This window comes from Petaurus breviceps, unplaced genomic scaffold, assembly GCF_028583685.1.
Source record: "Petaurus breviceps papuanus isolate PSGF00001 unplaced genomic scaffold, PetGlider_PUasm1.0 38, whole genome shotgun sequence".
Lineage (NCBI taxonomy): Eukaryota > Metazoa > Chordata > Mammalia > Diprotodontia > Petauridae > Petaurus > Petaurus breviceps.
In genome coordinates this window covers 41,210,513-41,235,295 of record NW_027186304.1, presented here as the reverse complement: position 1 = coordinate 41,235,295, position 24,783 = coordinate 41,210,513, and the positions used below count along the sequence as shown (strand labels likewise).

The window sequence follows — 24,783 nt, the reverse complement described above, 5'->3', positions numbered from 1 at the left end:
GTGGGCTTCTCTTCACTTCATTGTGCAAGCTCAATTCAATTCAGTGTTTATTAAGCACCTTAAGTATGTGCCGGGCACTATGCTGAGCACTAGGAATACAGAAACAAGAATGAAACACTTCCTGCCTTCACAAAGCTTACCTTCTACTGGGGGAAACAACATTTACACTTTGCAGAGGAGGTTCTCCTTCAGGCAGGGATTGGATCAGATGGCCTCGGAAGTTCCCTTCCAACTCTGAGAGTCTGTGATTCAAATTATATGTGATAACACTCAGCTACTCTTATCTTGGTCTCTCAGGCATGTATGCATTAATTAGCTGTTTGTGTCATCTACTTACATGTGAGCTCCTCCATTACTTACATTTTTATACTACCCTCCATAGGTTTTGTGAATTGAATCTCAATGTCTACCAGCACTTCAAACTCAATATGCTCATAAATACCCACCACCACCACCATCAAAAACCCCCAAACTTGCCTTTCTTCCTAATTTCCCTGTTGATGGAGGTGGTACAACCATTCAATCTCAGGCCCTTTTTTTCAAAACGGCTATATCTGATGGGCTCTAGAACTGAAAATAATCTTAAAGATCTAGATCAGTGATTGCCAAACTTCTTCTATTTCACACCCTCCTTGGCTTTCAGTAAACTTTTCTGCACCCCCAATTCAATAGGAAAGGAAATATTCAGTTTACCATACATATGCAATGGGACATGAGATTAATTTCAAAAAGATAATACCAGTATATATCAAATATTCCCGTAATTCCTGGACAAACTTCTCACACTTCTTGAAGATATGTGTACCCCAGCAAGGAAACCTTGATCTATATGAGCTCCTTCATTTTAAAGTAGAAAAAAATTTAGTCCTGGAGAGAGACTGTAGTCATAGCAGTGTAAAGAGTAGAGTTAAGCAGGAATCACAGCTCTGCAATCTTGCCAGTCTTACCACTGTTATCCTGGTTCATGTCCGCATTAGTGCTCAGCTTAACTATAAGAGTGACCTCCTGGTTGCAGTCCCTTCCTCCTATCTCTCCCTCTTCCCCTTCACAGAGTTCCCAAAGTGATCTTCCTAACACACATAAGGACCACTTTCCTATTCAAAAGCCTACATGGTCTTCTGTTTTGTCTACAAAATAAAAATGTAACTCTTTAGACTAGCATTGAAGATCCTTCACAAACTGGGTACAATCTACCTATGCATCTCTATTTCATACTACTCCTAGTTCCATACTGTAACGTCCCATACGAACATGCCTTTTAGTCAATCCTTCATCTTCATCTGTTCTTTTGCACTTTTCTCCATCCCCCTTTTCATCTTGGCCTGTTGGAACATTCTTTTCCTTCAAAGTTCTAGTCAGGTGTTACCTCCTCCATTCCTAATAGCTATTCCATTTGTACCATCTTCTTCAAAGAAGGCTAAGTGATAGTTAAGATTTTTAAAAGACGTAAGAAAATAGAATGGTTTTTTAAAGGTTTTTATCAAAAATATTTTAAATATTTTTGTACTTGAAGAGTGTCTAAAGATGCCTAAAAATATTCCTCATTTATATGGATATATTTCTCCCTCTCTCTCTGACACACACACACACACACACACACACACACTCACTCCAAAACAAAAAACATTCATTTGGCACTTACTTAAAAAAAAAAAAACCCAGCATTTCCTTTTTTCTTTTTTTTAAATCTGCATTTTTAATACAACACAGTGGATTTATAAATATAGAATGTGTGTGTGTGTATATATGTATGACATGTTATGATGTATGTTATATGGTATATTCATATAACATATGAACATATTAATAATGTGAACTCCTTCCATGACCAAAAGTCAAAATAGAATTAAAGGGTTTTTTAAAAATTTGAAATATAAACTTGCCATAAAGAATTACTTTAGAATCCTTAAATAATTTTTTTTTTTAACTTTTGGCTATTTAAGCAATTACTAACCTACAAAAAACAAAGCTTGGTTAAGTGGGCATCTCTAATACATGGCTCATTATACAGTGACTTCAGAAAGCTCATTCAAATAAAGTGTCTACAAAAGATAGTCAAAAGATTATACTTAATAGTTCATTACAAAGAGACTAATCTCACTTCTCAGAGAACTGATAACAAAGCATATCTCCCCTCTGCTTTCTCTCTAGATAGTGAGGGGAGACAAAAGGGGTGAAGGGTGGCACCCTACAGAGGTAGGAGGTGCATACATGTCGTTGGACAAGGTCAGGCATTGATTGATTTCGCTTACCGGCACAGTACAGATTTTGACTGCATGAGTACTTGATGGTCCTGTTGCTCTTACATTCACAGGGCTTGGTGCTTCAGTCTGAGCTAAAGCTTGCTGGGACACCAACATCAGCTGACCACTATTACTCCTTATTAGAACAGTTCCTGTAGATGAGAGAGAGTTGCAAGTTCTGACATCAATACATCTCCAAAGCAGTACTTTATATCATTTCCTTTTCCCCTACTTTTTTCCTTACTCAACCACATAACACAAGTATGCTTTCTCCTTTAAAATTAGGTAACATGTTAAGTTATTTTTAACTACAAATATTAAGTAAGTTAATCACTCAAAGAAAAATTACAATACTAAAACTTTTTTTGTTACAAGGAAAGGGGGGAGGAGTAGGAATAATATATAAGGAAATTACTGTAATATGTGGCATAAAATTCAATGACCTGCAAAAAAAAAATCTAGGCATCACTATTCTACTCTCCCAAGTTTTTCTGCTTAAACTAAGGTGTTTTTTTTTCTATAACATAAAAACAAAGATTTATTAAGTGGCTCCTCTATACACAGCACTGGGTTTAAGAGCTAAGCTTTCCCTATAATTTCAGTGTTCCTTCATGTTAGTCACCCAAGACTCATGAGGATGATCAATTTAACCAAAGGAACTTTAGACAATGCTCCTGCAGCTTCTTCACCTCTCAGGACATTTCAATGTTTTTTAAAAAATTGTCTCCATCACAAGAAAATACACTAATAATGTGCACATTTTGTTGGCCCTCGAGAGATTTGCTCTTTCTGCTAAGGATTTTCCACAGCACTATAACATGGGTTTTAAATAAGAACATTAGAAAAACGCAAGAGCTTGCAATATAAATATTTTCAGTAAATTACTTGGCTTGAAAAATACCAACAATAATTGCTCATTTGGACTATTATGTCCAATTCTACAATCAGAGTAAAGTTAACAGCAGATTAAATTTGTTCCAGAGGGTCATCATCACAATTTAAGATAGGAATGTTATCTCTGGCCTTGAAGGAAACTGAAAATCTTTTCTGAAGTTGAAAACTTATTCAAGGTACAGCAGAAAGTGAGCTGAATTTGAAGCCAGAGGACCTCTATTCACTTCTCACCTCTGACACGGACTATGTGACCTTAGGTGAGTCCTTTGTTCTTTGGGCCTCAATTTCCTCTCTGTAGAACAAGGGGGTTGGACTAGATAGCCTTGAAGTTTCCTTCCAGCTCTCAGTCTATGATCCTATGACATAAAAGGTTCTAAAGCTCTGCCATAAACCTAACTCTAGCAAAGTACCAAAAGTGTACCAGAAAAGAATAATGAAAATCAAGTAGAAATAATCATAAATATATAAAAATAAATATATAAAATCTCTATCCAGTCCAGGAATACACAGGATTGAAAAAATTTTGCTAATATTTCTAAGCAAAAACAAAGTTGAGAAAAAGAAAACCAGTTCAGGAAGCGACCTGAAACCAGCATGATCTCAGCTCTGGCCTGCTGAAGCAACAGGAGACAGCTGGGGGGTCAACCATACAGAAAGGGCAAGACAGTATGAACTGATCTGGGCCAAGAAATTAGAAGCCAACACCAGCAGCCCATGAAGCTTTGCAGGACATGGGGCCTCCACAACATGCAGGTGCCCACCAAGAGGCCTGAAGTCAGTGCTCAAAGCCCTAGGGTCCAGGCAGTAGAGAGGACAGAGAGCCAATGCAACAAATAAGCAGAACCAGCACCAGGGGAAGAGGAGGCCTGAAACTAGCAACTCTTATCTGACACAATTCAAAAACAGAAGGAACACAACTCCAGCAGAGGGCCTGGCAGGCGTCCTAGATCAAAAAACAATTTGGAGTCTGTCAGGGTCATAGCAGGGAAAAGACCCAACTCTAGGTTGGGGCTTGTGCAAGAAGCAAGACACAGAGAACACATGCTGGGTCACCAGGAAACACATGAAGAAGCCAGGGATTTCTGATAAAGGGTGGTGCCTAAATACCCTTGGAGGTCTAAAGCAGCACCATCCAGACTCCAGAATAAAGAGGATTAAAGGGAGGAGAGAGAGGAGACTGAGTGGCTGAGGAAAGAGGAGAGAGAGGAAGGAGGGAGAAAGGCAGAAGGGAAAGTTAGTATCCAAATATGAAGGAGGAAGTGAAGGGAGAGGGCATCCAATATTCCTCACTCTTATCTGAATCAGACAAAAGGGGGCTGAAGTTACAAACACAAAGTATCTGGTATAGAAACATGTTAAATTTAACAGGGAAATAGGTTAGGCTAAGGCATGAGAAAAGGAGGGTTTAAAAAGGAGACTAGTGGGGGGGGGGCAGGGAGGGAAAATCACAAGCAAACAAAATTAATCAGGTTCAATCAATAAACATTAAGTGCTTACTATGTACCAGTCACTATGCTAAGCACTGGAAATACAAAAAGATAGTCCCCTGCCCACAAGAAGCTTACAATCTAATGGAAGAGACAAGCCAATGTGTAATATACAAACAAGTTATATGCAGGATAAATAGGAAATAATTAACAGAGGGAAGATACTAGAATGAAAAAAAAAGGGTTGGAAAAGGCTTCCTGTAGAAGTTAGGATTTTAGTTGGGATTTAAAGGAAACCAGAGAAGCCAGCTAGCAGAGATGAGGAGAGGAGGGCATTTCAGGCATAGGGGGGCAGGCACAGAAAATGCTCAAAGCCAAACAAGAGGCAGTGTTCTGTTCATAGAACATCTAGGAGGCCAGTGTCACTCTAACAAGATGTATGTGCTTGGGAGTATAGTCTAAGAAGACTGGAAAAGTAGGAATTACCCTACAATGTGCTAGGCACTATAGATACAAAGAACAGCAAAAGATAGCCCCTGCCCACAAAGCACTCACAATCTAGTGAGACCACAAGCTAACAAATGTGTACAAAGAAGGCATGTACAGGATAATAAGAAATAATCAACAGAAAGATTGTTAAAGGCTTCCCTTACGCCTTCCCAACTAAAATGGGGATTTTAAGACAGGCAAGCCAGGATACAGAGATGAGAAAGAAAAACACCCAAGGTATGGGACAACTGGGCTTGTTGAGTCTGGAGACTGGATTTGAATCTCTTCTCCTCCTCTTATTTGCTATGGGCAAACTGCCCAACTATCTAACCCTCAGCTTCTAATCAGAATAATGGGAGACTACAACTTTGCACTATTACAAGGATGCTGAGAATCTTTAAAGTATCATATAAAATTATTCTTCATTCATTTTATCTTAATATAAGATTTTAAAGAAGATACAATTCCCAAAGATCCTAAATAAACTATGTGAGGATGACAAAGTTTTGCTTGTTGACATTGGGAAACAATGGTATTAGTCAATACAATTTACTAGCTTTTTTAAGGGAAGAAGAAAGGTTAAGCCTAACAAAAGAATTGCTAAAGTTCAATTTCAGACTGAAAGAAGAGATCTCTTATCTTCAAGATTACTAGTAGTAGTAGCAGTAGTAGTAGTAACACAATATCTATACAATGTAAATAGAAATAACAAGGCAAAGTGGACCAGGTAAAATTACAATTTTATAAAATTTCATTTTGGCTGTCCCCAAAGAAGAGGGGAAAGGTGTACAGCCTTATCTATACCATCAGACTCAGGTGATATGTAGGTTAGTAACACTTAATTCCCCTCTCCCCTTTCTAAATCATGTTTTATGATTTTATGGTTCTCAGAGAGGAAGAAGGGAAGAGATAAATAGGAAAATGTTAATGATGTAAAAGCACCATAAAGGAATTAATTATTCATAGGACATTTAATTAGAGTTATAGAGAGATATTTCAGACCTGGGATCTATTGATATAAAGGCAGAACATTTCCTGTCAGGTGCTTAACTTGGTCTGATTTACATGCAATCCCTCAAACTGGGATCTCTAGGTATACAACATATGATAAGCAGCCACAGGTATACTAAGCAGTGACATTCCCTCCTGGCCTCTTGGAGATGTGTCCTTGATAAATTATCAAATTTCCCACTGCAGTTAATTGCAAAGAAACAGCTTCATTAAGTCATTATTTTAGGTTCTTTCATTCTATTCAACTTAGCCTTTGGTCGATTAGGTGAAACTATGCTTAAATAGGAGTTTTTTCCAAATCACAAATTGTTAATTTTTTTTTTTTACAGTGGCCAAACCAAGCCATTTACTTGGACAAAAAAATCCTCAAAGGACCCCTTGCAGTAAATCTTCTAAAATGATCTTTTTTACTGCCTACTACAATTGGTACCAATAATATATGATGCATTTATTTTAATATCAGCTTCATTCTAAATCCAACAAGATTATAAACAACTTTCCTATCAAAAAGGATTATTGTTATTAATAAGTGTTAAGTACTAACTACAGTTAGGTAGCACAGTATTGGAATCAGGAAGACTCATCTTCATGAGTTCAAATCAAGCCTCAGACCCTTAATAGCTGTGTGACCCTGGGCAAGCCACTTAACCCTGTTTGCCTCAGTTTCTGTAAAATGAGCTGGAGAGGGAAATGGCAAACCACTCCAGTATCTCTGCCAAGAAAACCCCAAATGGAGTCATAGATAGTCAGACATGCACTATATAAAAAACACCTTAACTACCAAATTAGACTTCCATAGGAGAAACCTCAGATGGACATCAAAAAGCTATGCAACTGGAAAGGAGGCTGGTCAGTCATACAGTGACAAGGAAGAACTAACGCAAGTTTCACTGCTAGTCAGTGGCAGCAGCTAGGTAGCTAAGTGCACAGAGTGCTGGACCTGGTTTAAGGAATACTTGAGTTCAGTTCTAATCTCAGTCACTTAGGCCTTAGACAAGTCACTTAACAGCTCTCTGCCTCAGTTTCTTTAACTGTAAAATGAGGATAATAATAGTACCAACCTCTCAAAGGGGTAGTTATGTAGCACAGTGAATAGAGTGCTGGCCCTAGAGTCAGGAAAACTCATCTTCCTAAATTCAAATTGGACCTCAGACACTAGCTGTGACCCTGGGTAAATCACTTAACCCTTTAACCTTTTTTGTATTAGTTTCCTCATCTGTTGAAAGAATTGGAGAAAAAAAAAATGGCAAACCATTCCAGTATTTTTGCCAAGAAAACCCCAAATGGAATCATAAAGAGTCAGACGTGACTGGAAAACAATTGAACATCGCCTCCCTAAGTTGTTGGGAGGATAATATTGAATTACAAAAGTTTTGAAATACTAAAAGTTTTATCTAAATGCTAACTATTATTAGTATTAGTATTACCCATATGAAGGAAGAGAAGACTCTCAGAGAATTTATGAAAGGACAAGGACAACAACTACCTAAGGTGGAAGAAGACACAAATGGAACGCAGTCTGTAGCATGAGAGGAAGTACACACATTGAAGAGACTCCAGCTTCTCAAAGAACGCATGGATACTTCCTTTAATGCCTTTCAAGCAGAGGAATCTTGTGCTGGATAAGCAGTGCTGGGTTTGGAGTCAGGAGCACTGGGTTCAAATAGTGCCTCTGAGACTGGCTAGCTATATTTAAGCTCCCAAGCTTCAGTTTCTTCATCTATACAAAAGCACCAACCTCCAAGTGTAGCTGAGTATCAAATGAAGTAAATACATACAAAGCATTTTTCCAGCTTTAAAGCACTATGTAAAAGAATACTGTTTTTATATATATCTGTAGATGATCTTTGACAATTACTGTGACCAAAGATACCACGAGAGGCTAAACTTCTAATGATAAAGGTTTTTAGCAACCAGATTCATACTCAAAGCTTTGTAAAATTTACATGCATGGTCTTACACACTCTTTCCTCTTGAACATTTCCATATACATAGTTAAAACATAAGGCGGCTGTACTTAAAACTGAATTTCTACTACTAGGTAGAGTTTGCTCTTCTTTTTAAGTATGTAATAAATTCTATATGATTTCCAAAGATATTCTATTTATGATTCCTCCTGACTTTCCTTTTTGTTCTCTTTTCTTTTCAAACTCTATCCTCATTCCCTTTCTCTTTCCCTCCTCTTTCCCAACTGAAAAGCAAAGCAAAACCTTTTTCACAAATATAAATAATTAAGCAAAAAAATGCCCACATTTCTCACATACAAAAACGTATGTCTCATGCTGTATCCTGAGTCCATCACCATTAAGATGTAAGGAGCATGCTACATCAAACCATCTGCTGGAATCTTAGACAGTTGTTGCAATCAAGAGTTCTTAGAGCTCTCAAAGCCGATTTTCTTTACATCGTTTTTAATTGTATAAATTGTTCTGGTTTTGCTCACTTTCCCTTGTGTCAGTTTATACAAGTCTTCCTAGGTTACTCTGAAACCAATCCTTACATTAGAAGTATCAAATAGGTGTCTGCTAATACTCCTCAACAGGGTACAAAACAGATCAAAATATAATTAGAAAACACTTAACAAGGGCGGCTAGGTGGCACCGGCCCTGGAGTCAGGAGGACCTGAGTTCAAATCCAGCCTCAGACACTTAACACTTACTAGCTGTGTGACCTTGGACAAGTCACTTAATGCCAATTTCCCTCCAAAAAGCAAAAGAAAGAAAGAAAGAAAATACTTAACAAGAATAAAAAAAATACAACAAAACATGGATAATGTTAAGATGTGGTTTTCTAAGGCAATATGCAACCCACAGAGATCTTATTATGGTTCCTATTTGAGTTTGATACAATTGCCTTACTACATTTCTTTTGGTACAATATTCTTCCATTGCTTTCATATACCACTAATTTGCTCTGCCATTCCCCCAATTGATGAGCACTGCCACCCATTTTCCAGCTTTGCTACTCTAAAAAGAACTGCTATGGGATCTTTCCTCTTTTTGAACTCTCTGGGTTATAGACCAAGACCCAGTATAAGTAGGTCAAAATATGCAGAATTCAGTTACTTTTTTTTAAGTGTTTTTCAAAATGGTTGTACCAACCAATTCATAGCTGCAACAAGAGTACAATAATGTTACCTGCTTTCCCAGGGCACTGTGTGCATGCATGTGTGCGTGTGTGTGTGTGTACATGCATATAAATACATATAGAAATATTTCTATTTTTAGAAAATAGAAATCAAATACTACATCTAGAAACCAAATACCAGGTAACTGTGGAAAGAAAGATACTCACAATTGGGAAAATCAGAAAAAGGTCCTAGCTAGAGCACCGGCCCTGGAGTGAGGACCTGAGTTCAAATCTGGCCCCAGACACAACACAAAAACTAGCTGTTTTTTAAGTGACTTGGGCAAGTCACTTAACCCCAACTGCCCTCCAAAAAGCAAAAAAGAAAAAGGTACTAGGTAGAAACTGGCCCTGTACCTGAGAGAATAAGAAAAACTAGGGCTTCAAGAAGTGAAAGTATGGCAAGAAACCATGCCATGTATAGGAGACCAGTCAGTAAATACAAAGACATAGAGATGGGAGATCAAGTGCTGTGCATAAGAAAAATAGTCCGGGATGAGAGAATACCTAGGAAGAATGGGAGGGAATTAAGTCTAAGTACACTGGAAAGGTACCAGGCACTCAATAAATATTTACTGATATTAAACAGAGGATTTTATATTTTATCTTAGAGGTAACTGGAAGTCAGTGAAGATCACTGAGTATTATGGGGATTTGGGCAGAGTTAACATGGTCAGAGCTATACTTTTTTGCGGGGGTTTCGGGGAGGGGAGGCAATTGGGGTTAAATGACTTGCCCAAGGTCACACAGCTAGTAAGTATCTGAGGTCACATTTGAACTCAGGTCTTCCTGAGTTCTATCCACTGTACCACCTAGCTGGCCTTTAAAAAAATTTTTAAGAACTCTTGCTTTAAATAGTCACAGGGAATAAGGAATGCACTTTTTTGTTGTTGTTATTTTGGAGGCAATCAGATTTAAGTGACTTGTCCAGGGTCACAGAGCTAGCAAGTGACACAGGTGAGAGGTGAGATATGAACTCTAAGGTCGGTTGCTCTATTCACTGTACCACCCAGCTTTATCCAGATGCCCACCCCCCTTTTTTTCCTTAATAAAATTACTTTAGTGGCTATGTGAAAACAATGACTGGGAAGACCAATTAATTATGAAGCTATTTATTGCATTAGTCTAGGTAAGAGAACTAGGAACCATGCCACAAGAGTATTAACTAAACTTTAGCTACTGTTAAGGGTTATTAACCTTTAGTCTGGATAGATTTCAAGAAGTCTGTGAAACTGGATGGGAAAAAAATTACATCTTTATTTTCACCAGTCTCTAACTAAAATTTAGCATTTCCTGAAATTTTCTTCTTCTATGAATTTAGGCTACAAATCACAGTAGTATCTGGGTCTGCCAAAAGGTCAAAAAGGTCCACAATACAAAACAGGTTAAGAACCTCTGAGCTAAAGTATCTTGGGATGTTTAGTCTGGGGATGGAAGGAAAAAAAAAAGACTTGGAAGGAAATGAAAGTTGTCTTCAAAGGCTATCATATGGAAGGGTTAGGCTCATTATTCTTGGCCTCAGAGGGCAGAACTTGAAACAATCAGTAAAAATTATAAAGGTATTAATTTAGGCTTCCTGTAGGGTAGAAGTTAACCTTTTGTGTCATGGACTCCTTTTGCAGTTTGGTAAAACCTACAGAAACCTTTCTAGAATGTTTTAAAATGCACAAAATAAAATACAGATGATTACAAAGGCAATCAATCATACTGAAAAATAAAGGGTGGTGCTCACACATATACACATGATCTTAAGACCCCCAGGCTCAAGAATCCCTGATTAGCCATATCCAAAAAGTAGAATAAATAGTAGTCAATTCTCCAACATGTCACTGGGAAGTCTTCCAAAGGTTCAAACAATATTTTAGAGCACAGATTGTTCTGAGGGCCAAATCCTGCCCATCATCTATTTTTGTAGACTCCTCTGGCTAAAGATAATGATATAATACAAAGAATGTATTAAGTCAAAGGGCTCAGCTCACTTCCCAGTTCTGCAAAATGTGTGACCTTGGGCACACCTGTTTTTACATTTTTTAAATACAATAAAACTTTATTTTAAAACGTAAAAACCACTCTTAGTTTAAAGGGCTTACAGCATGCCCCAGTCCAGGCTATAGTCTGGGGACCTCTTATTCTGGTACAGGCTAGATCAGATGCACTCAAGTCCCTTCAAACTTTATAATCCTGTAATCTGCAAAGTCTTAACCTAAATTTCCTCATCTGTAAGATGAGGTGTTGGACTAGATGACCCTTAAAGTTTCTTCCAGCTCAAAATCTGTCATTGGCAATAAAAATCTGACTTTCTCCTAGATACTTTTGACTAGGTTTTCAAGGCACTGCTTTCTCCTGGTTCTTCTCATTTCTATGTGATTGTTCCTTCTCTGTCTCCATCTGTCATTTGTGAACTCACCATTTATAACGATTCCTCCTTGGGTATTCCTTAATGTCCTGTCCTATGTCCTCTTCTCTTCCTTCCCTATAATTCTATCTCTCTCCAGGATCATGTCTTTAACTAACCAATGTGGCTCCATAAGCACTTAACGGTTGAGATGCAGCATAGGCCTTTTAGCCCATAAACAGCCTTCAGGGCATCATAAAAGCACTTTGGATTGTTACTATCTGCATAAAACTGAATTTCATCTGCCTTCTTACCAAGAAGGCTTCTTGCCCAGACTGACTCTCTCTAACCTTTGCTTGCACTTTACTTTTGATGGAGTTAAACTATGCCTTCCTAAAGATAGACAAACTATCCTGCTGGTAAACCCTGTGGAGTTCTCATTTCTCATTTAGCAAGCTTCTAAATTTCCCCATCATTTTCATCAAACCAGTCTAGATATTTGCAAATGTTCTGGCTCAGAAGAGTAAATACATCAAAGCCCTGAAAACTGCCTACCTTTTTCTGCTCCACTGTAGTAAATCATGGGTGTCTCAGCTTTCCCTACAAGTTAGCAACAGACTATTCACACACAGAGAAGCGCTCTCATCTGTGGGCATTTAAGCATTCCAGTGTCATCTTGCCTTAGGCCTGTCACTTTTGTTGAAAGTGAATGTTTAGCTTGGAGAAGGTAAGTCTATGATAGGTCTAGCACTACACACCACACTGACTTCATCACCCCCACATCCTGTCAGGCTCTTCTTACAGTGACAGTGTCTATTAAATGCCAATGTTTTTTGCATCCACAAAGTTTTATTGCACTTAAAGAGAAGACAGCTTGGTGATGAAAAGGTCATGAGATACACAAGTCTTCAGTAGTAACTGACCTGCTGCTGTTGCTATTTACAACTCCATCCCTCCCAAGGACTCCCTGCTATGTCTGATAGTCTGTGCCTACTCCAACATTAAAGGTACCTAGAATTACAAGCTGAACACTTCCACAGTGTTATCAATGGACCATAATCAACCAAAGCTGAAGCTGTGGTTTGACTGAATGTATCAGGTTGAAGTTAATCCCTCCCTAGGGGAACTTCCAGAGGTTCTGAATGCCATTAGGCTCCTCTTGTGTGGCAAAGCACATGGTACTGAGATTTACAGGGCAAGGGGTCCAGGGCTCATACAAAAGGTCACTGAAATCTTCCAGATTCTATGGCAACAGGCCATCCACCAGGAGTTCAACACTCTCTCTCTCTCTGTCTCTCTCTCTCTCTCTCTCTCTCTCTCTCTCTCTCTCTCTCTCTCTGTCTCTCTCTCTCTCTCTCTCTCTGTGTCATCGCTGACAAGATTAGCCATTGTCCTCTTTAATAGCCTAATCCCTCACCATGGCTTCAACAAGCGCTGAGCAACAGTTGATACAGTGTGTGCTGCCTGAGGACTCCAAAAGAAATTCCAGGAGCACAACAGAAGTCTGTACACGTTTGCTGATCTAACCAAAGACTTTGACACTGTCAGTTACGAGGCTTGTGGAAAATTATGGCAAGATTTGGTTTACCCAGCCAAGTTCATCACCGTCCCCCAGTTTCATGACGGCGTGCTTATGTGGGTACTGGATAATGGACAAGGCTCTCACACTTTCCCAGTGACCAATGGAGCAGCACTGTGTGTTTAGCACTCCCATGCTAAAAAAAAGCATGATGTTTTCAGCAATGTTGTCAGACACGTCTAATGAGAATGAAAACAGCATCAAGGTCAGCTACCACACTGACAATAAGCTATTTAACTTGAAAAAATTAGAAACGTAGACTAAAGAGCAGGGAAAGCTGGTGGGTGACTTTTTGTTCATAGATGATTGTGCACTCAATGCAGCCTCTGAGGTTGAGATGCAACACAGTATGGGAGCAATTCTCCCCTGTTTGTGCTAATTTTGGCCTGACAATTAATACCAAGAAAACAGAGGATCTCCAAAACAGCATTACACCATGTATGTGGAACAAATAGTTACAGCAAATGGAGAAATTCTGAATGCTATAACTAAGGTCACTCACCTTGGCAGTATACTTTCCAGGGATGTACACGTAGATGATGAGGTTGAAGCACTTACTGCCAGAGCTAACTCAGTGTTTGGGAAGGTAAAGTGTGGGAGAAAAGAGTATTAGGATGCCTACCAAACAAGGTCTACATAGCCACTTGTGCTGACCTCATTGTTGTATGTTTATGAAAGTTGGACAGTATACTAGTACCATATGAGGAAACTCAATCACTTCCATTCGAATTTTCTTAGGAAGAATTTGAAGATCACCTGGCAAGATACCACACCAGACGCTAGGATCCTTCCTCCAACTGAACTGCCAATTCAAACTCTACTGCAGAGAGCACAACTCCAATGGGATGGCCACGCTGTTTGGATGTTTGACTAAAAGACTGAGAGAACTCATACAAGGCAAGTGCTGACAAAGGTCTCTCTGAAGAACTTTGGAATTGATTGTTAAACATGGTGTGCCCACATCAAGAAAAGTGTTATGCTCTATGAGCAAAGCAGAACTGAAGTAGCTCAAAAGAAACATAAGATACACACATTTAGAGACATCTCCATTCCAAATGGTCTATCTGTGTCTTGACCTGTGGTTAAAGAGCTTTCTAAGCCTGTATTTGTCTGATCAGTCACAGTTGGACACACTGTATCTTGACCCCAACACAGTAATGTCATTTTCATCCTCTTACAGCAGGAAGGACAAACAGCCAACATTCATTCTCAGTGACATCAGGTTAATTAGATTGATTAATTAATTAATATTAATATATTTTATATTATATATAATTAATATGTTGATATTAATTATATAACAAATGATAATGTTAATCAATTAATATATAATGTAAATGATTAATTAATTAATTAATTAAAGTGCCGATTAGATTAGGCATTTCCAACTGGATGTCCCATAGTCATTTTTTAAAACTTAACATTTCCAAAAGAGAACTTATCTTTCCTTACAAACCCTCCTCAACAAAGTTCCATGTTTCTGTCAACTGCATTCGCCATTCTTCCTGCATCCCAAATTTGTAAACATTATCATTCAACTCCTTACTCTCCCACTGACCTCAGCTGCCCAATCTTACCATTTCCACTTCAACTTCTCTCATACCTAACCCCTCTGAGCAACTAGACTATTGCAATAGCTTTTAAATTATCTCCCTGCCACAACTCTCTCTACTCCAATGCTTACTCCACACAGATGCCAAAATGACATTGCTTAAAAAACAGAAATGGCCACTTGACTCAAACTTGTAGCTCTCTATTCCCTCTAAGCTAAAATTTAAACTTGTTTAGCGTTTAAAGGCCTTCACAACTTGGTCCAAGCTTATCTTTCCAATCACATTATTATTACTCCCCTTCCCAAACTCTATAATCCAGACAAAACTGACTTGCTTTTCATACACAATACTCTTATTTTATATCCATGCCCTTGCACTTTACTGGACTCCATGCTCAAAATGCCATTCCCCCCACCACCTTCCCTTCACCAAATCCCTAACTTCCTCCAAGACACAGCTCAGGCAACACTTTCTGTATAGTCCCTTTCTAACTCCTCCCGACCACCTTGCATTTATATATGCATATGTATGTTTGTACGTGTGTACACACACCTTTAATTTATATTTAATCTGTGTATACTTACATACGCACATGCTGCCTGCCCCAAAATTACATGAGCTCCCTAAAAGGAAAGTCTCATTTTTTGTGCTTTTATCTTCAGCCCCACACACAATGCTTAGAACAAATCAGTGCTTACTAAGCGTCTTACAGTTAACTGACTGCTCAGTTACAAAGCCTTGACACAAAACTGCTCCTGGTAGTGAATGTCGCCTTATTTTCTCTGGTCTTCAGTTCCCTTATTTGTAAAATGGGGGTGGAGGTTATCTCTAATATTCCTTCTTGTATGATTTTATGATCCTATGACCTACTAAGTAGTTTCAAAAGAGTAGGCATCTGTTCTCTTTATTCCAGATGTTTGCTGGCATCATTTAACCACATCCTATATGTTAGTAGCTCTCAAACATTTTGCTCTCAGGAACCACCTGACATTTAAAAATTAAAGACTCCCAAAGGGCTTCTATTTCTATGGGTTATAGCTAACAATATTTAGTGTAGAAAAAATTAAAATATAAATATTTACAATTATAAAAACAATTTTGATCTCACAGACCCTCTGAAAGGGTCTCAGAGACCCCCAAGATGCCCCAATCACACTCTGAAAACTGCTGCTTTATATCAACCTTAATGCTAGTCAACTGGGCCAGCGTCAATAAGTTTATTTTTGAAAACCAAACTATCAAGATGCCTATCTATTCTCTGCTAGCAGCAGTAGGGGGGGGGGGGGGGAGATTAGTAGTAGTAGACTATGACCAACTGTAGACACCTGTATAGGTTTTATGGTTTACAAAAAGGCTTTATATACATTTGTTTCTATGACACTCAACTAAAACCCTCTGAACTGGGTATTAAAGGTCTTTTTATTCTATTCCAAAAGAAATTGGTATTTCAGAAATCCCAGGTCACATGTAGTTACAAATGCTGGAGAGGGGATTCTAATTTTCCAATTCCAATTTTTCAGACTAAACTCCTATTTTCAAGTTCTACCATCTCTAGCTCGCAGTTAAGCATGTTCTTCCAGAAAGTTTCTAGAGACAGTATCACAATACTTAGAGAAGAAAAAAAAAACTGATCAAAGTCTATATTTTAACTTCACATTAAGTCAATACAGCTTTATCAAATACCCACCATACCAACTAGCTAGGTCAACAGGGGAAAAGTTGAAGCACTTTAAAAGGAGGAAACAATATAAACCAAGACATGAAGATGGAAATGAATAGAAAATGATGATTCTTACTTAAACATTCATATCACCTTTTTAATAAAACTTCTTCAACTACATATCTAAATGTCACATAAAGTATTAATTACTGTGTCCCTGCTTATATCTTAATTGTCTCTTCAATGAAAGGAAGCAGATTCATAGGTGTCACCAGATATACCAGGGAAGCCAAATCTGTACAGTGCAAAGAATACTAGATTTGGAATCAGAGCATCTGGTTTTAAAGTTCAGCTCTACCATTTCTTACCAGAATGAGAAGACTTAGAGGGAACATAATAGTTTTGGATCATGGGATTATAGGGGCAGAGACAAAGAAACATCAGAGGTCAACTAGCTCAACCCTTTCAATTTTACAGAGAAAACTGAGTCTCAGATGTTGACCCAGGGGTCACACAACCTGCTGAAAGGCAAAGCTGGGACTCAAAATAACATCCTCTAACTCCAAATTCAGCACACCAAGCTATGTCTTCTGCACTTCAGGAAAGCAACACAATCTAAAGAATTCGGCCCTCAACTACTAAAGTACATTAATTCAGGGAGGTTGAATCAGCATCAATAACTAGTTTACAAACTGTTTAGGCTACAATTGAGGTAATCTATACTAAACAATTTACTTCTTGTAATCTTCAGTTATTTATCAGATTTTAGTTTTTCACTAAGTTGTGCTATCTTAAGATACAGGCTCAGACTGCATGACTTTTATGTTAATTGTATATATTCTGTAGATAGTAACTAGTTCATAAGATGAGGCTGAGTATAGAGAAAAGTTTATTTTTTAATTTAAAAATTCATTTTATTCAGATATTTTAAACCTAAATCCCACTTTAACATTTTCCCCCTAAGATACACCCTAGAGTTAGTTGGTTTTTGGCAAATATAATAATTATAAATAACAATCATAATAAAATACAACATTTATATAGTACTTATGTGCCAGGCATCTATTAAGTGTTTTACATGAAATGAATTTTAGTTTAAGATATGTAAAGAACAAACATTACTACCGAATAATAAATAGGACATTTTAAAATGTTTCTTTTTTTCGAAAAAAAAAAAAAAGGAAAGTGAAAAATATTAGTTGAATTTGTTAACCAATATTTTAATTTTAAAAGCATTTCATATTTAATAAAACTTTCAATAATGTTAAAGGTATATCAATGTTGTTATATGTGTGTTCTGTGAAAGAAGGTTCACTATACACGACTGTTTTCGTTAAATATATAATAGTGCATCTTTTTAAAAAATAATCTTTCTTCTTAAAGAAGCATTTTAAAAGTACCTCCCAAATAACCACTTTCCTAAATTCCTATTCCAATGCCTCACTATGAAGTGAGTAAATGCTAGTATTCTGAGGCTAGGCCAGAAGTACAGTATTTTTGTGCAAAGAAAAAGAGTTAATATAAACACAAAGGATATTAAGATGTTGCCTCTGTCATAAATGGCATTATGATGCTTCAAATATAGAAATCAATTTTGGCTTAATACCAAATGCCCAGATTTACCGAATAAAAAAGAGGAGCCAATCTCTTAAAAAAAAATTTTAAAGCAATAAATTATTGTTCTCCAACACTATCACCATCACCAAAAAAGGCCCCAAATGAGATGTATTTGCAAGTAAATTTTGTCATTCAAAAATCAATTTCAATATTAATATAAACTGAAAAGGCTGAAAAAAATAGGAGAAAGATCCTACCAATTCCTTCTACAATATAAATGTGGTCTTAAGACCTAAACCAGAGTCAAAACAAAAAAAGAAACCTATAGACCAATATCCCTAATGAACATTGATGGAAAAATTTTAAATGAAATATTAGCAAGGTGAACAAAACAATATATCACACAGATTATTCACAATGACAACACTGGATTTATAGCAGGAATTGCAAGGTTGATTCAACATCACAAAAACTATAATCTTAATAGACTATATTAACAATAACAACAAAAATCATGATAATAGCAATAGATGCAGAAAGTTTTACAAAATATAATACCCATTCCTGTTAAAAAATGCTAGAAAATATAGCAGTAAATAGATCCTTCATTAAACTGATAACTAATATCTATCTAAAATCAAGAGGTAGAATTATAAATAATACAGATAAATTAGAGGTCTTTCTAATAGGATTAGGAGTAAAGCAAAAATATCCATTCTCAACATTACTATTTGATAGTGCTATAAATGCTAGACATAGCTACAAGACAAGAAAAGCAAATTAAAAGAATAAGCAGAGGCAAAGAGAAACCAAAATGATCACTTTATGCATGCATCTGATATCATGATTTATTTACAGAACTCAAGAAAATTAACTAAAAATGTAACTGAAACAATTTGATAAACTTTCTGTAAAGTTGCAAAATATAAAACAAATTTCCATCATCAGCTTTTCTGTATATTACCAACAAAACGTAACAGGAAAAAATGGAGAAATTCAATTTAAAATACCTATTTAGGGCGTAGCTTGGTCATATAGTGAATAAAGCACCAGCCCTGGAGTCAGGAGGACCCTGTTCAAATTCAAAGTTCAAATCCTGCCTCAGACACTTAACACTTACTAGCTGTGTGACCTTAGGCAAGTCACTTAACCCCAATTGCTCTGCCTTCCCCACTGCAAAAAAAAAAACAAACAAACCTATTTAGAGTCTATCTACCAAGACACACCTAAAAACTATCTGACTACAACTCTTTACACTAATGAGACAGAACTAACTGATTGGAGAATTATCAATTGCTCAGGGGCATCCTAAGTCAATATAATAAAGACAATACTCCACAAACTAATTTACTTATTCAGTGACAAGTCAAACTATTAAAGGATTAACTTTAAAAGTTAGAAATAATGATTTTCATCTGGAGAAAGAAAAGGTCAAAAATTTCTATGGAAATAATGAAAAAAGTAGAAAAGAATCAAGCAGTACCAGACCTCAAACTTTACTACAAAGCTTTAATAATCAAACTGATTAAAAAACAGGGAGATCAATCAGTGGAAGAGATTAAGTACACAATAAACAGAAGCGAATGACCACAGTATCCTGGTTTCTGAAACACCAGAGACCCCAGCTACCTTAAGGAATACTAGCTAGCATTTTACCTGAAAAGCAAGGAAGGAACTACCTTTCCAAAACTGAATAGTTTGAAAAAATTCATGACCAAAAGATAGAGAGACTCACAGAAGATAAAATGAACAATTTTGATTAATACAAAATTTAAAAGTTTTTGCACAAACAAAACCAATGCTGAAAAGGTTAGGAAAAAAGCAGGTAAAAGCAAAAAAAAAAATCTCTGCAGTAAGTTTATCTGATAAAAGGTTTCATTTCCAATATACATATGGAATTAATTCCAAGTTACAAGTTGGAATTAATTCCAAGTTACAAGTTACAACCATTCCCCAACTGATAAGTGATCAAGGATGTGAACAGGCACTTTTCAAATGAAGAAATCCAAGCTACCAACAACCATCTTGAAAAAAAAAATGCTCTAAATCACTCACAATTTGCACATTTTTAAAACTGAAGTTCCACCTCACACTCATCCAATTGACAAATAGGCAAAAAAAGTTAAATGATAAATGCTGCAGTGGTTGGTAGAACTATGTAATCTGGAACACTGCATCAAAAGTTATTGAATAGGGGTGGCCAAGTAGTACAGCGAGTAAGAGCACCGGCCCCAATGTCGGAATGACCTGGGGATCAAATCTGGGCTCAGACACTTAAGCACCCACCCAGAAACACCCAGCCGTGTAACCTTGAGCAAGTTACTTAACCCCAATTGCTTAAAAAAAGAAAAAGTTATTGAATATTCACATTCTGACCCAGTGTTATTCAATATTTGATCCATATCTCAAAGAGATTAAAAAAGAAAAAGGACTCCTATGTACAAAAATATACTTGTAAACTACAGGGGTACTCAGCAATTGAGGAAATATATAAACAAATTATGGTGTATTAATGTAATGGAATAGTATTGTGCTGTAAAAAATGATAAAGGGGACAGTTTCAGAAAAACCAGTTATGATGTGTATCAAGTAATAATAGAATAGTATCAAGTGACAACAGAACTCTTGAAACAAACAACTTAAGGAAAGACTTTAAAAAATTCTTATCAATACAAATGACCAATCACAATTCCAGAGACGCCACGATGAAACAAGAAAACCCACCTTCTGATAGAGAGATAAGGGGAGAGAGGTCACAAGCATTTAGATAATGTTTACTATATGCCAAGATCTGTGCTATTTATCCTTTTTATGAATACCATCTTATTTGATCCTCACAACAACCCTGCAATGAATTAGGAGTTGTTATTCCCATTTTAGAATTGAGGATACTGAGACAAACAGAGGTGAAATTATTTGCCCAAGGCTTCTGCTGCTGGATATGAACTCAGGTTTTCCTGGATCTAGGCTCAGAGCTCTATCCACTATATCATTAGCCATTTGTGGACTTAGAGTACAGACTGGAACATAACCAATGGGGAAGTATCTTGTTGGACTACACAAATTTCTTGCAAGTCTTTTTTTTCCACCTTCTCCCCTTCCAGGATGAAGAGGGGAAGAAGGGGGGGAGCAGATTTTTTGATCGTTAAAAATAAATATTTTGGTGGGGCAGCTAGGTGGTGCAGTGAATAGAGCACTGGCCCTGGCGTCAGGAGGACCTGAGTTCAAATCTGGTCTTAGACACTTAATACTTATTAGAGCTGTGTGACCTTAAACAAGTCACTTAACCCCAATTGCCCTGCCTCCCCCCCTCCAAAAAGCAAAACATATATATATAAAATTAAAAAATAAATATTTTAAAATTTTTAAACTTCTAAAATGTGAAAAAAAAACAGTTGAGATTTGAGTAGTTTGGGAAAGAAAATAAACTGTAGTTATTGATATAAAGAAATGTTACTTTGTGAAAGAAAAGATAAAGCATGATACCTCATTCATTTGCATCATTTAAAAGGGCAGAGAAAACATCTATGTAGAGCTAGTAACCAAAAACAATAACACAAGTCTATGAGACTTACATTGCTACTGTATTTATTCCGAGACAAAGGCATGTGCATGTGGGAACTCCTTATAAAAAAGCCTTGGGTATTTAAGTTATGGGGAAAAGGAAGAAGTCACAGGGAGGAGAAAGGAAAAGAATTAATCCCCTCCTGCTTCCCAATGACACAGATTGTCCAACATGGGGTACAAAAAACAAATTATGGGTAGGGGGCCATCTTAACACATTCAGGGCCTTAGTGTATCTGGAAACTATGCCAACTCAAAAGGACAACTTCAGGGGGCTCCTTAACAGAGTTTTAATAGGGCATTATAGCTGCCCCTCAGCTCATCCACATATAACTTTCAATGCTTAAGAAGGTAAAACTTTTAAAACTGAGAAATCAAAACTATTTAGATAACTGAGGGGTGATGTTGCCTTCATTAAGGGAAATGTGATGAGTTGTTACCTTTTAAGTGACTGGCTGGTTAATTGAGTGCCAGGAGATTCTGACTTAAGCCACTGAAAGGTTTATAAGATAGGATGCTGAGGCTGAAGAGTGAAGAACCTAGTAAGAAAAGACTGAAGAAACAACAAAAGGTCAAAAGCAGCCTTACAGGGCCTGTCGGTAAAGCAGCAGCAGCTGGAGCCATCAGCTGGCAGAAGACTTCAGCTTCGTGATTCCGGAACTGCTTGGAGAAAGGTTCAACGTCCTGGAACAAGAGCTTCAAGTTCCAGCTACCGTGTTTCCCCGATAAGAACACCTATCCCGAAAATAAGCCCTCCCCTTACTGTGTAAGATTCCTCTAAAATAAGCTCTATTGAGATTGCTACTGTAGTGAAGGTGATCCCTTGCGCTACACGCTACATTACGGTACCCTCTGTATGCACCGTCCCCCACCCCTGTGAAACGCAGGCCCTGCTCCGAGCTGCATCCAATCAGAGCTGCAGCAGTGAGCGCGTCATCCTGTTCTTCCCCAGTGATTTGCTGCCATTGAGAGCAGTGCCGCGGAGGAGAGCTGAGGCAGGACAACATAAGCCCTCCCCTGAAAATAAGCCCTCTGGTGTTTTTCTTTCCAAAAAATTTAATAAGACAGTGTCTTATTATCGGGGAAACACGGTATGTCTTTTCAGCGCCCCCTAGAGTTTAAGAGAGGAAGTCTTCCAGAAATACCTACTGCCCTTTGCCGCCCTCCTTTGGTTTGGGAGGGAAAAGCAGAAATGGGAAAGAAAAGTTAGACAGTTGGTGTTCTAGCTAGGAAGAAATGTGGGAATTTAACTGGATGCAGAATTTTGTAAACAGGTGGCGAGGCTGGTTTGCCTTGGCCAGAGCCAAGCTGAGCTATTCTTAAGTGATCTCTGCTCATCAATCTGACTGACCACAGCATCCTAGTAACTGCACAGCTGGCAGGGCTGTTCAGGAGCACACAGCCTAGCAGCTTTGCAGTTCTCTTGCATAAGGGAGCTATTTAAACTAAGTGGTAACGCTTTCACGACGTCCTGTTAAGCTGACTATAATCTGAACAACCACTGCAAATGCTACGTGGGTTCTAGAAGAGAAGAGGATTTGCTCAGCTGAAGAACAGCTATTTCAGATGTGCCTATTTTCTTGAATGGATCCAGGGCATCAAAGCCTACAGTCCAGAGCTGTGAGTTACACTAAGCTCATGAGCTTTTCCTATTTCATGTAAGTTTCCCCACCGGGTTCTTGTGTGTGACCATTCTGCCCAATGTACAATGGGGGAAAGTGCGTCAGGTTTATGTATAGATTGTGATATATTTTATTGTAAATGTACTTGCTTTTATGAGCATCTAATGATTGCATTATCATTAAGTAAATGGTTATATTTATGATCTATAAGTGTCAACGTGAGTTCCAAATGTATGAAATGGAAGCACTCTGGTGTGGACTGAAGAGGTAAAAGTAGTGAGCAGGATTACTCCTAGGACGCTTGACAGTTTCAGGGTAATCACATGATGACTCTTCTCTGGGAAGCCAGAGTCAAGTGAGAACAAGTTAGAGGAAGCAAGACAGCCCAAAGAACGATCAGATGTCCACATTCCTGGGTACAAGAGGTAAGAGGCACAATAATGTGAGTGGCGACCTCTTATACCAACTTACAAGAAAGTAAAACAGGCAAATAGGTGTCACAGTGAGTGCTGAGCCGAGACTCAGGAAGACTTCAGTTCAAATTTGGCCTCAGACACTTAGCAATGCGACAGTGGGCAAGTCACCTAACCTCTGTCTGCCTCGATTTCCACAACTATAAAATGAGGATAATATCACCTACTTCACAGGATTGTTGCAAGGATCAAATGAGGCAATATTTGAAAAGCTTTTAGCAGTGCCTGGCACATAGTAGAGGCTATATTAAATGCTAGTTTTTGTTGTTGGAAACATTTAAGTAAAGGAAGATAGTGAGCCTATCTGGCAATATATAAGGTATTCCACATATCTAGTCCCTATTTCTCCAGCACAGAGTTCGTTCATTACAATTCTAACTAATAACTGAAATCAATGTTAACTTAAATAAACGTCCATCACAGTTCACTCCTAAGAACTATCATTGGCAACTTATTCTCTTATGTGAGAAATAGTATTAGAATTGTCACTAGGGTGGCTAGGTGGCACAGTGCACCGCCGGGAGTCAGGAGGACCTGCATTCGGGAGTCAGGAGGATCTGCATTCGGATCCAGCCTCAGACACTTAGCACAAAAACTAGACGAATGACCTCGGGCAAGTCACTTAACCCCAACTGCCCTCCAAAAAAGCAAAAAAAAAAAGAACTGTCACTAGACACATCAGCATTAAAATGTGAAAACTAAGAGCAAGGGATCAGACAGGAAAAATTACCAAAAGCAGATAAAGTTCAGTAGATAGAGGTAATTTATCTTAGAGGCAAAGAGTTCTTTACACTTTAATATGTTCTTAGGCCATCACTGTAATACAGCATGGCAAAACAACAGATGATTCATTGTGATAACTGATTCATCAAGAAAAGTTTATATTCTATCAGTATACATTGTAAAAAGATTTCCATTCAAGACAGTTAAAAAAAAAAGTCTGGTATTTAAATGTAGTAAACACTGGCCATAAAAGGAAGGAAAGATATAAAGTGAAAGGTTTTTGAGGATAGGAAAGACTCAATGACCATGTTTGTAAGCAATAGGGGGAAGCAGCCAGCAGACAGGGAGAGATTGATGCTGAGTGAGAAGAGTCTTTCTCTTCTCACCAGGAAAAATTTGTACACGATTACAGACACAACGTATGTGTGACAACCAACTTTGATAGACCGGGCTCTTCTCAGCAATGCAGGCAGGGCTATAAGTCAACTCCAAATGACTCATGATGGAGAGAGATGTCTACATTCAGA

The 24,783-nt window shown here is 37.7% G+C and overlaps 1 protein-coding gene and 1 long non-coding RNA gene across 2 annotated transcripts in view; both read right to left on the bottom strand.

Annotated features, from left to right (window-relative positions):
• The window catches only part of LOC138170473 (uncharacterized), a 191,091-nt gene that overhangs the window by 141,698 nt on the left and 24,610 nt on the right, over positions 1-24,783 (bottom strand). The gene's annotated exons all lie outside the window — the stretch shown is intronic.
• TAF4B (TATA-box binding protein associated factor 4b) overlaps positions 1-24,783 on the bottom strand; it is a 190,722-nt gene that overhangs the window by 141,698 nt on the left and 24,241 nt on the right. The window contains exon 2 of the mRNA XM_069099834.1: positions 2,253-2,395. Within this exon, the coding sequence (XP_068955935.1) occupies positions 2,253-2,395 (143 nt within the window). The remainder of the gene's footprint in view (positions 1-2,252; positions 2,396-24,783) is intronic.